This window comes from Telopea speciosissima, chromosome 4 (assembly GCF_018873765.1).
Source record: "Telopea speciosissima isolate NSW1024214 ecotype Mountain lineage chromosome 4, Tspe_v1, whole genome shotgun sequence".
Taxonomy (NCBI): domain Eukaryota; kingdom Viridiplantae; phylum Streptophyta; class Magnoliopsida; order Proteales; family Proteaceae; genus Telopea; species Telopea speciosissima.
In genome coordinates this window covers 65,670,201-65,685,822 of record NC_057919.1, presented here as the reverse complement: position 1 = coordinate 65,685,822, position 15,622 = coordinate 65,670,201, and the positions used below count along the sequence as shown (strand labels likewise).

Below are 15,622 nucleotides of genomic sequence, written 5' to 3'. Positions count from 1 at the left end.
AATGATGTCATGTTTATAGACTAATAAATCTAATGCTTGATTGTTGATAGTATGAGGAAGGTCTATAAATGATTCTTCATGATTATAACCTAATGCATGATATTTTTGGATGATGCATTTAAATATGATTTTTATTTGATTTACTAGTTTATATTCTATTGGAATTGAAGATGCTTGATGACAACTTTGTGCGAAGATTTTGCCAAATCTTCTAGATTTATGTATTGCATTCTATGCCATGATATGTTGATGAAACTCTATTTATTTCTCAGTTTTTTTTTTTTCTTTTACAACTCTTGATTAAACGTTTTAGTGTTTGGAATATAGGGAGTTGCAAACCCCAAGTTCTGGACTTGTTGTATAGCTTTATGTACAAGCATGAATGTTCTTTTCTGTTACCTTACTGACACGGGTTAAAGTGTTGGGGTAAGGATAAGTCGGCGGGTTTTTGAGCTACGGGCTTACCCTTATAAGAGTTATATGGACTATTAGAAAGAGGGAGATGATAAAAAACTCTCCAAGAGGGCATTGCTGGTAAAACCTTCGGGGGCTTTGACTCGGTCTGGGGCAAATTTGGTCACTAGTTTCTCCATTATTTTCTTGATGTTGAGAGGGGACAGTGGTGTTGTGGTTGATCATAGCTGGAGTTCATACGCCGTTATCATGAGGGCCTTGACCAGTGTATAGTAACTAGTTCACACTAGTCTATTAGGGAGTGATGTGTTTGTTATTTTACGTTTTTTCGGTATAACTTTTGTTGATTGTTGTCATATATACTTTTCATTACGATAGTGGTGATAAGCAAATATGGTTATGATCATTTTGTTTTGTTTTTTTTTCCGGATCTATATATACATATTATTGTATGTCTTTACATTTTGTATTACTTGTGCGTGTTTTCACACCTGTATAGTTGTTGTGGATTTACTTGCTAAGCTTTTCCCGAAGCTTACCCTCACCACTTTTCAGATGAACTTTATAAATGCGAACTTGGATGCGAGGATGTACTAGAGGAGGAGGTCCAAGGGGACAAAGCGTTTGGATTAGAAGAGGACAACTACTATTATAAACTTTACACTCTCTTTAAATTTTAGAAGAACTCATAATTTGTTTGAGTTTAATTTAATTTTGGAGATTATAACCTTTATTTAAGAATTTTAAGTTTAATTTGGAAGTTGTAATAGCTTAGTTTGACTACCTTACTTTAGTTGAAGTCTTAATCTATACATTTTAGACTTCTGTTTGTGTTTTGGTTCTACTCCGGTTCATATCTCCTTGACATAAACGATCTTGTGGACCGTCAATGTCCCTAAACCGCTAGGGTGGTTTTGGGAGCATTACAGTGTTCAAAAGAACCATCCACATATTCAGTTCCATTATCACTTCTAAGCACACGAATAGTAGCATTAAAATGGGTATGAATTATGGCATGAAAAGATTTAAAGCAAGAAAAAGCATCATTTTTATTATGCAAAAGATAAACCCATGTGAGTCTAGTGCAGTTATCAATAAAGGTGATAAACCATCTATAACCATGACGATCAACAGTCTGAGAAGGAACCCCAATATTAGAGTGAATAGTAGAAAAAGGAATATCACATTTCACATCACTAATAGGGTAAGAATCTCTAGTGTGTTTTGCAAATTCACACACATCACAATGAAGCTGTTCTAAACCACAAATCTTAACCAAGTCCGGAAATAAAGAACGTAAAATATGAAAAATAGGATGTGTTAGAAGTTATGTAATAAGGATAGTATAGGAACTGGACTTATTTCTAGTTGCCTTATTATGTATTTTTTTTCTTTCCCTCTCCAACACAACACAGATTACAACCGAAATATCCTCCTTCCCTTCCGCTTGTCTCCTTCTTCTCTTTCCCTCTTCTTCTTCCTCCTCCAACTTTTTCTTCTTCCCTTACTTGCTTATCTAATCTAAAATCTAACTTGGTATCAGAGCATTAGGGTTTGAGAGTCGTATTTAGCCCCTTTCTCTTATTCTTTTCTTCTCTTTGAAACCCTAGGACATAAAGGGGTTCAAGGAGAACATCTCTATGTAAAGAGTTGTTGAAGGAGCATGGAATAGGTTTCGTATAACCTATTCAAGTGGTTGAAGATGCTGTTTGAGCTCTGTTGAAGCTCTTTCAGCCACTGCAGTAATTTCCGCCAGCCTCACCTTGCAGTCCTTGTTTTTCTTTCCCTCGGCATGGGTTTCAGCCTTGGAATGGGTCTATAGAATTGCCCAAGGATGTTTATCAAGCCCCATAAATCCCTTCTTGCTACTTGAAGGATCTATTGGAGCTTTTTCAGTTTTTATGGAATCTTTGTTTCTGCCCAGGTAAAACCGAGACTACATGTTTTCTGTGCTTCTTGTATTTGGACTGCCATATGCTGCTATCTTGGTGAGAAATCACTGGGAACACCTTTTGTGAAGTCTTTAAGCTTGTTTCAACTTGCGTTCCTCCTTGGAGAACGTTAGCGTGAAGACTTGTTGAGATTATATGGTCTGTCTTCCTAGCTGAAATTTGATTCTTGTGTTGGATTCCACATTTGGGTTGAGTGTGTACTCCCCACTTGTAGTTGGTACACTTGTTTATGGTCAAGTGTTTTTTCCTTGCACTATGGTTGATTCAGAAACATCTGGACTTGGTTTGGCTGACTCACAGCCCACTCCAATAGGTTTTCCGTTTGTTTATGAGACTTCACACCCACAGATTTCTATTGTGAAGCTTGATAGTACTAATTACTTGGACTGGTCACACTCAGTGAAGCTTTCCCTTAGGAGCAAAGGGAATCTTGGGTACATTACAGGTGCTAATGTGCTATTAAATCCACAGAGCAAGGTTCTCCTGGCTATGATAAATGGGAGACTGAAAATTCCACAGCAATGACATGGCTAATCTTCTCCATGAAGCCCGAGATTGGGAGAAGGTTTATGCAAAAGGAAACTGCCAAGGCAATATGAGACAGTGTCTCTCAGACCTATGACAGGGTAGGTGACTCTGCTAAGGTCTATCAGCTTCACCAAAAGATTAATTCAATGAGGCAAGGTGGCAGGACCATTTCTGAGTACTACAGTGCTTATATTAGTCTCTTGGAGGAGTATGATCACTACAGGGACCTCCAGTTGACTAATCTAGAGGATGAAGCAAAGGTGTATCGCACTCTTGAAAAGGAGCGTGTCTTTACCTTACTTGGTGGCCTGAACCCTGATTATGAGCCAATCAGGCTCCAGATTTTAGGCTGGTCCCCTCTTCCATCTCTTGATGAGGTTTGTAGCTATTTACAGAGTGAGGAGACTCGGCGGGTTGCTATGGCACCAGCTCCAACATCATCTCTTGAGAGATCAGCTCTCAATTCTTCCTCTTTCCAGAACACCCGTGGTGGTGGTAGAGGCCAGGGGCCTAACCATGGGGAAGACAAAGCAGTAGAGACAGGTGGTGCTAGTGAAGGTGGCAGAGACAGGTTTAAATGTGATCATTGTGAGAAATCTGGGCACACCAAGGATAGGTGTTGGACTCTTCATGGCCATCCTCTTGGTACACGAGGTGGTGCTCGTGGTGGCCATAAAGAGGGAGCTCGAGGTGCACACTCTGTTATGACTAAGGCAGATGCTACACAGGATGACTCTACTTTAGCTGATGCAGTGTTTCGCATGGTCATGTCACAGCTGAGCACATCTCCTACACCCACAATGGGTAGCTCCTCTTCATCCTTAGCTTTGCAGGTCTCCACCTTAGCTTCTACTGCAGCCCAGTCTTGGGACATTGACTCTGGTGCCATTGACCACATGACTGGTACATCACATTATTATGATTCCTATACCATTTGCTCTGGTAAGGATAAGGTTAGGGTAGCCGATTGCTCCCTTTCCTCCATCTCTGGTAAGGGCATTATCCCTATTGCATCATCTATTTCTCTTACATCTGTTCTTCATGTCCCTAACCTCACCTTTAATCTTTAAACTGTTGTCACTTTTTTTCCTTCTCATTATCTTTTTCAGGATTTGGTGACGAAGAGGATTATTGGTAGTGGACGTGAGGAGCAAGGCCTTTACCTTTTTGAGCCTTTTTTGCCCACAGCTCAATCCTATGTGTGTGGACGTAATGATAGTAGTTCTGTGGAGTCTGTTATGTTATGGCATCGTCGTCTTAGCCATCCATCTTTTGTTGTAACGAGGAAACAATTACCTCACTTATTTTCTTCTATTGCTTCTTCTCATGTTTTTCACTGTGAGCCATGTCTGTTTGCCAAACACTATCGTTCTTCTTATCCATATCATGGTAATAGAACATCTGCTCCTTTCCATATTGTGCATACTGATGTTTGGGGACCTTCCCCTACTACTACTTTATTTGGCTATTGCTACGTTGTGTCCTTTGTTGATGATTTTTCTCGAGCTACTTGGATTGTTCTTATGAAACATAAAAGTGATGTTTGTGATGCATTTAAGAATTTTTATCTAATAATTAATTTCAGCAAAACCTTATTCACCATATTTTCCCTTTGTTTACTACTCAATTCTCAACTGTCGAATGATCATGATGTCCCGTCCCTTGAGCTCTCTTCTCCTCTACTGGCTCCTCCGGCAGGTCTGATTTCTAGTCTGTTTCGCCCGCATTCCTCTCTACTGTCCCTCCGTTGGATGGAATGCCGTCACCTCCACCTTCCCCTTCCCCTGCCAGCCCTTCTTCTCCTTCTCTTCTGGCCCCTTGGAATTCTCTATTTGGTGCTGGCTCTGCTTCTCAATCTGATGGACTTCCACTTCATTTTGTCCCCCCCCCCACCCTGGTTGGTTCTTCAAAGGTGGCCACTTGCAAAACTGCTGATTACCTGGAGTCTGAAGCTCAACTTTGGGAAAATTGCCTTGCGGGGAATTTCCTTGGCTCTCGACCACCTTTCCACCTGGTCAAGCAGTCTCTCTCTAAGCAATGGCGTCCTCAGGGAATGCTGGACACGTTCTTGTTCGACAATGGTTTTTTCAACTTCAAATTCTCCTCTTCACTAGATAAGATTTGTGCCCTTGAAGGCGGTCTGTGGCTGGTGGGGAAGAAACCAGTCTTCTTGCGTCAATGGCATCGTCAGCTTCAACTCCGGCGTTAGGACCTTTCCTCCATTCCTCTGTGGGTTTCCTTCCCAGGGTTACCTCTTCACTATTGGTGCTCCGATGGACTTAGTACCGTTGGCTTTGTTCTTGGGAAGCCTTTATTTTCTGATGTGAGAACCAGGCGTAAGGATCGGCTGGCATATGTGAGGTTATGTGTTGAAGTCTCTGGCATGAAGCTCTGCCTTTCTTCATCAAGGTGAATGAAGGAGATGCTTACTTCTTCGAGCAAGAGGTGCACTATGACTGGAAACCACCGCAGTGCTTGGTGTGTAAAGTTTTCGGCCACGACTCCCACCTTTGTTCCCCTCTGGCAAAGCCGGACGAAGCCCTAATTCTTCTAGATGCTACTGCAGCTGCTCCTTGCCGTGATGCTGTTCCAACTGTCCATCGCAAGCCTCCTACTCGATCTCCTTCTCGTGGCAGAACGAAAACTAGACTCTAGCACCGGAAGCAGCGTTGGTCAGAGAAAAGCTCCACGGCTACCTCTCAGATCCTGTTGCAATCGATTCTGCCACCCTCAAATGATGGGCAGAATCCTTTTAGTCTTTTGTTGCCTGCAGAAGACTCTGAGATTATCTCTTGCCCTCAAAAGCTCAAATTTGAGGTTTCCCCTAGAAACAGATCGCGTATATCTGAAAACCCCTCTGTGGATGTTTCCATTTTGAGCTCTGGAAGACTCGACGCTGCTTTCAACACTTTGGCACTGGCGACTTCTCAGTCGAACCTCTCTTTGTCCACTGAAGGTTGTGATTTTGACTCTTCTCAGCTTTCGCCTGCAAGAGAACCTTTTAACCCCTTGGTTTGTCTTGTCCCTGTTGACGCTATTTTGGTGGGCCCCTCTTCTTTTGGCACTACTACCTCTCCAGGTATTTGTGCTTCTTCCGTGTCATTGGACTCTTTTGCCCCTGGGTTGCTTTCTCTCTCCCCTACTTCTAATTCCCCTTTACCCGTTCCATGTTTTGGGTCGGGTGACTTACCAACCAAAAACCATTCCCTTGACCCGGTGGTGACCCATTCTCTTAACCCAACTGAGAATCCTTCTCCTTCACCCGTTTCTCTTCTGTCTTCAACCCCCGGGTAGCTCGCAGGTTCCCCTCAGTCCTTCCTCCTTGTTTGTTACCTCTCTTAGTAGTTCTTACCGTCGTCGTCGTCACCACAGTGTTACCAGATCAAAGTCTGTCCTGGCTTGTCTAGATGAGTCTTCGCTGCCGCCTCTCCCCCCTTCCCCAATGATTCACGACCTCATCTGGAATACTCAAGGCCTGAATTCTGCCTCGAAGCACGCTGTTGTTCGCTCCTGCCTCCGCTCCTCTCGTTCCAACTTTTGTTGTCTATTGGAAACTCACATTAAAGAGCAAAATTCTTCAAAAATCCAAAGCTCCATTGCCCCTGGCTGGTCCCTCCTCTCCAATTACTCTCACCATCCGAACGACCACATCTGGATCCTGTGGGATCCAAAAATTATTAGGTCAAAGGTATCAATCACACTTTTCTTTATCTCATCCCCAAAAAGGATGGTGCGTCTGCTATAAATGATTTCAGGCCCATTGCTCTCTGCAATCTCCTGTACAAATTCATTGCCAAGATTCTTGCTAGGCGGCTCAAAAGGGTTGTGGATCTTCTTGTCAGTGACAACCAATCGGCTTTCATCCCAGGAGGACACATCTCAGACAACATTCTTAACTTTCATGACATTGTCAGAGGGTTTGATAGGAAAAATCATTCCCCCGCAATCCTCCTGAAGATTGACATCCATAAGGCCTTTGATTCTTTAAGGTGGGACTTCATTAGTCAGGTGATGACCAAGATGGGATTCCCTTTTATCTTTGTCAACTGAGTTCAAGCTTGCATCTCTTCCCCAAAGTTTTCAGTGCTAGTTAATGGCAACCCGGCAGGTTACTTTAAAGCCTCTGTGGGAATTAGGCAAGGCTGCCCTCTCTCTCCTTACTTGTTCACTTTGGCCTTGGAAGCTCTCTCCAGGGAAATCCAAATTTGCATAGATCAACAACTTATTACACCTTTGCCTAAGTGTAAAGCTCTCAAGTTAACTTACTTGGCCTTTGCGGATGACCTGATGTTCTTCTCAAAGGCTTCCATTGACTCTCTGGAACCTATTATGCTCTGTTTGCAGCACTTTCATGAGTTATCGGGCCTCCGCATCAACCCTTCAAAGTCTCTCCTGTTTTTTGTTGGGGTATCGAAGCTGGACAAGGTTTGTTTTCTAGAGAAATCTGGCTTCCAAGAAGGTCAATTGCCTGTTAAGTATTTGGGTTTTCCTTTGATCCCTGCTAGGCTTTCAGCCTACCACTGCACCCCGATGCTTGATCTCATTCAGAAAAGGCTTCAGTTATGGAAAGGCAAGCTTCTCCCTTATGCTGGCAGGTTGGTTCTTATCAGATCAGTCTTGGAATCTTCTTATATCTACTGGTCTGGCATCTATGGGTTGTCTCAAGCTACTATTAAGTCCTTGGAATCTCTTTTGGCTTCATTTCTTTGGAAGGGTAATGATTCTTCTAGATACCTTCATCCTCTTAACTGGGCAGTTGTGTGTCTGCCGAAGAAAGAGGGTGGCTTGGGGCATTAGAAGAATCAAAGATGTGAACTCGGCTGGTATCTTCAAGTTAATCTGGAAGATTGCTTCAAAGCATTAGAGCATTTGGGTTGATTGGATCTACTCGGGGCCCCTTCGGCAGGATTTCATCTGGATGGCTTCCCCATTGTCTGATTCTTCTTGGGTCTGGCGCAAAATCTTAGGCTCCCGTCACTTGGTCATTCATGTCATCAAATCTCAGATTGGGCATGGTCTCTCTTCCTATCTTTGGCTGGATCATTAGCACCCAAAGGGGATCCTCCTCCCCTTGATTACCCCTTGGATCATTTATACTTCAGGTCTCCACAGGCTCTCTTTGGTTGTTGACATCTTAGATCAGTCTGGCTAGTCTCCTCCTCCTACCTCCTCTCCAGATCTTGCCCTCATCTGGAATGACCTTCCCTCCATCCTCAGAAGGCCTTTAGGCAAATGTGACTGTGTAAATTGGTTGGCAAACAATACATCTCTCTTCTCCTCAAAATCAGCTTGGGATCTCATTCGGCTTAATGGTCCTCTAACCCCCTGGAGAAAGCTTCTTTGGTTCAAGCATCACATCCCTAGGCACTGCTTCACGGCTTGGAGGATCTTCAACAACTGTCTTCCAACTCAGGCCTTCCTTCTGCATCGCCACATCCCTGTCTCCCCCTATTGCTGCCTCTGTTGGAACAATGTGGAAGACACTGATCACCTCTTCTTTGAGTGCCCTACAGCGGCAGCGATCTGGAAAGGCATCTTACTCAAATGTTGGCCAGTATCTAGAAGAATTCTTCCTTTCTCCCGTGAATGGATTTGGATTGACATGACCTTTGCGGGTCCCTCTATATGTGATACTATTGGAAAGCTTGCTTTTTCTGCAACTATGAACCTTATTTGGATGGAGCATAATATCAGGAAATGGACCTCCAACTCTAGATCTTATCAGTAGATTGGGGATTCCATTTCCTTTGAAATTAAGGTGAAACTATCGTCAGCTCCTTCCTCCTTTTGTCCTGATACCCCAAGGAACAGGCTTATTGGTGTCTCCTGGGGTCTTTCCTTTGTCTCTCTTGTTTCTACTGGCCCTCATAGCTGAGGCTCTGGCCTTTTATTTTTTGTTTTGTTGCTCCCCTTCGGGGGCCCTGTAATTCTTTTTTCCTCTTTGGTAATGAATTTTTATTCACCCAAAAAAAATGAGACTTATATGTTAATAAAAAATTAATACAATAGGAGAAACATATAAGCCTCATGCCACCTAATTAGGTAACCTGACCATAACCATTTTATTTTCTGAACCATAAGTTCAGAATTAGACTTATCATCTCAACCTAGAACAAGATGAAGTAAACACAATGTCACAAATGAGTACCAAGCAGTTTTTTCTTTTTAAAATATTTATTACTGATGACTCAACAAAAATTGATAGAGCTATTGATGCCAATGGTAGACTCTCTCAGCCATATTTGGAGTAAGTCTTCTAACCGAAAACTGTTTAAGGGCATGTTTGTTACACATCCAACAAAAGTTTACATTATATATAAGGGCTTTCCGGGCATTATGAGTTAACAGTCAAGAGTAATCTTGGTTTTAGGTAATAGATGAAGGTATTGTAGCATAGTATATAAAGGGTTGTTTTGGTATTATAACATCAAGTATAACATAAAGGATAAGGTTATTCTTGGTGTATAGGCGATAAAATATGGATAAAATAGGAAATGGACCCCCAAATCTCGTACTCACCAGCAGATTGGGGATTCGATTTCTTTTGAAATCAAAGCTCGCTTATCTTCGGTCCCTCCCTCTTTTTGTAATGACACCCCAAGGGGTCTGTCCTCCATTTCTCTCCAGCCCTCCCCTGTTTGAGGAGCTTGCTTTTCTTTGCTTTCTTTTTGCTCCCCAAGGGAGCCACTGTATCTTTTTCTCTTTGGTAATTTTTTATTCACCCAAAAAAAAAAAAAAGGATTATTTTGATTTTATAAGACAATACATAAAACAAATCTTCGAATAATATGATAGTTGATAAGGATAAAGAAATAAAGTGTGCAAAACCTATGAGATTCTTCTCCCTCTTTCAGGGTCAATGTGGAAATAATAAAACCTAAAGGATAAAATGAAAACTAAAAAGGAGAAACTCATTTGTTTTATGGGTGCACGTTCTCTGTCCGGGAGCGCATCTGGGCGCAGGCTGCACCCAGACACATGGGGCAGGATTTTGGGCATTCAAGGGGTGTCATTTCTCCCATCCCCATGTGTCTGGGCGCATCCTGTGTCCCCGGTGCAGAGAACTTTGTCCCTAAATAGAGTGAATAGCTGACCGACCGGGTGGTCAGACTAGGGTGTCACTCGCTCGGGCTGAGACACGACCTTAGGAGAATTGAGCTGAGATGGAAACCGACAAATAAGATTTTCAGTCTCTAATACCAAAACAAAAACAATTTTATTTCGGTTATTAGTTTCATGCTATTGGTCTCTAATTGTTCTGGGTTCAAGCTGAAACCAATAGCAGAGAGAGAGAGATTAGTGATCATTATTCCAATTACAAAGGGTTGCAAACTCGGATTATATCATCTAACATATGTTTAATTACTTGAATCTGTAGGTAATTATCTTCGGAGTGCAATATCAACACTGATAATTCATAAGAAATTTATATTTACTGACTTTAAGATCTACAAGAAAATGAAATAGAGAAAAAAATCTGAGAAAAATACCTTTAAGAAAATGAGGTGACGGTATAGTTCCGGATCTAACGAAGTCAAGTCATTCAAATAGTTGTACCTGCACAAATCAATGATCAGATTTTCACAAATCAAATGTCGTTGGAAAGCTTATTCCGAATACTATCCAATGGTGTGAAACTTGGGCACTGATATGGCCAAAAACATTTTTGAAATCCTGCTTCACATAGAGGGACCACTTGGGAATTTGCATAAAATAACGATAAAATTGTCATTTTCACACCATCTTCTAGCACTAGGTTTTTTATGTCCAGTTGTATCTTAAAATAAGTAAAGTAGGACCTTTACAGAGACCAAAAGACTAGAAGCAATTTGCGCATGCATCCCAATGCATCAGTTGAATTAATTGGGGTATACAGAATGAGACACCATCATGTAAAGTTACAATTTTGATTGGTGACACTAAAGTGAAGGTTAAAGCTGCACAGTTATGTTGTAATAGTCAAAGACCTAAAAGAAGTTATATTAAACAGAACATATTAAGTGAAATTTTTGCTAAACAAGGAGTAGATATCAATGAGTAATTCAGATTGATTCCTATTTGATATATTGGAGTGATCATTCTGTCATCCCACCTCAATCATCTATAATAACAGAATATCTGAAATTGAGAAACTAGAGAGCTGCTACTGGAGTAAAGTCTGATTCATCTGGTGAGACAGATTTCATGAGGATGTGACCTTAGAAAAGAAACAAAACAAAACAATAAATAAATAAATGGGAGCAGATTTTTTGGATGGCTGTCCATGGGTACCTATGCACGACTCACCTAATTGTGCCACATGGCAGGTTGGATATGGCTGAAATTTTGTGCACAAGTAGACCTGGATGTCCCTTGCTCACGTCCAGTTTCTCCCATAGTGAGTAGGTCAAGTGGCAAATGAAGCATTGAAAAAATCAGTACTACTGAGAGGACGCACAATAATGCTTGGACTACCAAGAGGGTGCATGTCACCATACGGAAGGGTGTGTCATTGAATTTCAGAATGAAACTTGAGAATTTGAGAATGAATTTTGACCATAGTTGTCAAGGCGTCTAGGCGGATTTTGTTGTGTCTGGGTGGGTGACGCCTTAGTGGCATTGAACGCCTTGGCCCTTATTTATGCCAAAAATCATTTAAGTAAACCCCTTAGTGGTATTGAAACCTTAGTGATGTGGCTTAAAGTTGATTTGCGATGATATAAGGTACACATTGTAACATACTAAATAATGTTAAAAAGGAGGGGAAATAAAAAATAACACTTGGGCGTCTTGCCGCCTAAGCGCTTAGGCATAACTAGGTGGGTCACCCATATATACTCTATGGACAGGACCATGTAAAGCTTTTGCATAAATAAATATAAGTTAGAACTTGGGAGTAGAACCGATACGTGAGAAGATGGGGCAATCTGACTAATGATTTATTTTAATATATGTCCTCTACATAAACTACAATAGAACCATAGAGTTCAAGAAACAGAGAGTAAATTGGATAAGGCTTTGCTGGTTTGAGCTTAACTTGAAGTGGAAGATTCAGCTAACCCATCAGTCTAATTTAAGCAATTAAATATGGATCAAATCCAGGTCTTCCAAACTTGACAAACAGCACAGCCAAGAATCAGTAACCATCACGAGCCAAAGTGACGTCCAGCAAACACTGGCCCATTGAATCCAAATGGGATTGACGGGCATCAAAAGTTATGAGGTGTTGATGTAGATCGAAGCACGGAGAACAAAATTGCAGGAAAAAAATTCAGAAGTTACTGTTCACGTGAACAGTACCATCTTGACAGCTGGCTTAGAGTAGGATTTCTGAGATTCTTTTCACTTCTAATTTGATTAGTTTCTAATTTCAGAATTAGAAGGTAGGTTTAAGTTTCTATCTATGGGTTTTATGAATTAGTAGTTTCTTTTTCTAGATTTATTTGGTTTCTTAATTAGATTGGGACTGGGTTGCTTTGTAATTGGTATTATAAATAAGAGTACGAGGCTGAGCAGAGAAGGACACAGATTGAAGAAAAAAGAGTTATGGTTGAAGCTGTGAGACGCGGCAACGGTAGACCGTGGGTAAGAGGATGATGGGCTGATCCTATCCCCCCCCCTCCCCTTTCTATATCCCCCGCTTCTTCTTTTTCTTATCCTTTTATGTTTCTTCTTTCATATGTAAACAGAAAAAAAGCAATAAAGTTTCAGTTATATTCAATTTGTTCTTCCTTATTGCGTTCCTGGCTGCAATCGATCTCTCACTGGTTCTTCCCTGGTTCGAGGTCAACTTTTGCATTAGGTGTGCCCATATTGGATAGACCTGATGCTGATTGTTTAAAGTTCAGTTATTCTATGTTGGAAAGCAGGGGTATATCTGCAATTTAACTTAAAGTGTTCTGTTGATGTCTACATTGATGCTGTCCTTTCCTAACAGTTCGAGCTTTTAGGTGAAACGGTAATGAACATGATATCAGAGCAGGGAGATCAAGTGTTCGACTCCTGGGAAGTGCATCGGAAGAGTTTTTCAGACATTTCTTCTGCCTCAGTGCGGCACAAAGGAAATGCCGTGTGAGCTCCACGTGCAAGGACCATGGGATCTTGGCCTGCATGTGCGTAGGAGTGTTGATGTATACATTGACGCTTCCCTTCCCTAACAGTTCGAGCTTTTAAGTGAAATAGTAGCGAACAAGTTTTATCAAGAGATGGATTGCAATTTAATGAAAGCATCATATAAAATAATAAAAAAATGATGTGAATGCAATTTTTCGTGCTTTCGGGGGAATGGACTTAATAAAATGAAAATGTTTTTCTTAAGGGGGCTGACATTCAGATTGGTGGGCAGTCGGTCCAAAAAGAAACTGCAGAAATCTAAGGTACAAAATACACGACTCCCAAGTTTGATAAAAACACACGTTTGAAATCAAAGTGGAGTTAGTAAATGAGAGATCTAGACTATTGAATCATGCCACATGCTAATTTATTCAAATATTTTGGGCTCTTTCATCATGCTACATACAAATTTACTCATATTTTTGGTTCTCCCATCACACAATGACAATAGTGAAGGTCCCACTGCTTGACTATCAGGGCAATAAGTTCAAATAATGTGAAGTACCCAACTGTTGGCACTGCACAAACAGTTGACCGGTCCAATGGTTCACTGAACATGAAATATTATGTCTTAGAACCTGATTACTTGTGCCCAGCAGTTAAGCGCTCAGAATGGTCTGACAATCTGTAAAGAATCATAGTTAAAACTCGCCAAAAATTTGCTAATTTTGGTAATTTCGACATGTCCGAGACGAAACGGGAGGTGAAACCCAGAATTAGCACTGTTCAGGTCGAAATTAGGTATTTTGCAGAAATTTTGCTCATGGCGGTCAAAATTTCAGTTATTTTGGTCATTTTGATCATTTCTACATTGTAGACAAAAATGCACTGTTTCAGCGAAATTTTGGTCATTTATAAACCCCCCCTCCCCGGCAACAATTTGGCAAAAAATGCACTGCTTCAACACAATTTCACCAATTTTGATCAGACTAAAATAACCTACTGAAACGAGTTTTAAAACTATGTCAAAGAAGTTGGGGAAGAAAAAGAATGTAAATCATTTCACTAGTGCAACATTGAAAATGTAATGAGTAAACAAAAGGCTTTACAGATAGTTTCTTACTTTCTTTAATATGTTTTAATTTCTTTTACCTTATACTCACTGCACTTCCTTTGCTGCCAGGCATCTAGTAGATGTTTTTTTAGCAAAAGCCAGCTTGATTAGATGATTTTTTCCATCCAACAAATGTAACTTTACTTCAAAGACCTGGATTTTCTAACACGGATGTTAAGGAAAGAATCTCCTAAATAGGCACCTAGATCTGCCATTGGCAGGTCTGATGGGGCTGAAATTCTCTGGACAGGTAGACACCAAGGGCCCCTGCTCACATGTCAAATATCAGACCAATCTGAGTTTGTCAAGTGGAAACAAGTAATTGAAAAAATCTGGGGCTACCAAGAGGGAGCATGGGACTACAGTTGGGGTGCATGGACATACACGTAAGGGTGTCAATTTAGAACCAGAACCGAGAACCGCCAGAACCCATTTAAGTTATTGGTTCAGTTCTGGATTTGAGTCGACCTTGTGGAGGAGGAGGTGGGGAGTCCATTGATGGAGAAAAATGGGCTTGGAGCCAACCATCCAGGGGGCACCCTTAAGAACACAGGTCTTGGACTCATCCAAGATGAATCGAAACACAAAGACCCCCAAGTCCAGGAGGTAGGTATCGAAGGGTCTAGCAGCTTTCCATTGTTTTCAGAGAGAGGTTCTGACGAGAGTGAATGGAGGTCTAGATCCAAGGAAATGCCCAACAAGGCAGGAATTCCATTTCGGGATCTCAAGGGAGAGTATGGAGTCTGGGCAATGAGCAACAGGGAGATCATTTTCAATAGTAGGGGGGATAAAAGTGAGGGATGTGTCTGTAGAGGAGAGGGAAGAAGGTGAACGCTTGAAGAGAGATGACCAGGGCTTAGGACCAGGGCAGTGCGAAGGTGATAGGGGAGCCAACGGAGCTAAGGAAGAAGGAGGGGGAGTGGAAGATGGTGTTAATGGCAGAGGAGGGGGAGGGTGGTTCATCGCACCATCAAAATCCCTCTGCTTTCTGAAAAATTTGGTTGAACATAATACAATGGGAAAGCAGAGAATAATATTGTCTACAATGCTCCGGCCAGAGATAAAAGCCAATTGATTGGGGCTGATGAGGGAAGGGATGACAGCCTTGATGCAATTGGCCAGAATCTTGGCGCCAAGAAATACCTTAACTTCCCCAAATCTTTGACTTCAAATTCGGTGCCCAGATAAGTCTTCAACTTCTGAATTTCCTGTGCATCACTGCCCGTGATTACTATATCATCAACATAGACAATTAAAATTGTCACATGCTGTCCCACCCTTTTAACAAACAAGGTGTGATCAGCATTGCTTTGCTTATACCCATATGTAATCATGGCTTTATGGAAGCGACCAAACCAAGCCTTTGGTGACTGCTTTAGACCGTACAAGGCCTTCTTCAAATTGTATACCTTTCCCTGAGTCTCTGGAGAAGCAAAACCAGGAGGTATTTCCATGTAAGCATCCTCTTCCAAATCTTCATGCAGGAAGGCATTCTTCACATCAAGTTATTGTAGATCCCAACCTTGATTCACAGCACAAGAAATGATGACTCTCACCGTATCTTTGCCACAGGAGCAAAGGT

General features: G+C 41.5%; 1 protein-coding gene across 4 annotated transcripts in view; it reads right to left on the bottom strand.

Moving 5' to 3' along the window:
- The window catches only part of LOC122658571 (E3 ubiquitin-protein ligase UPL6-like), a 95,569-nt gene that overhangs the window by 11,577 nt on the left and 68,370 nt on the right, over nt 1–15,622 (bottom strand). For all 4 annotated transcript variants that reach the window (XM_043853585.1, XM_043853583.1, XM_043853584.1 and 1 more), the window contains one exon: nt 10,385–10,451. In XM_043853585.1, coding sequence (XP_043709520.1) covers nt 10,385–10,451 — 67 coding nt within the window. The remainder of the gene's footprint in view (nt 1–10,384; nt 10,452–15,622) is intronic.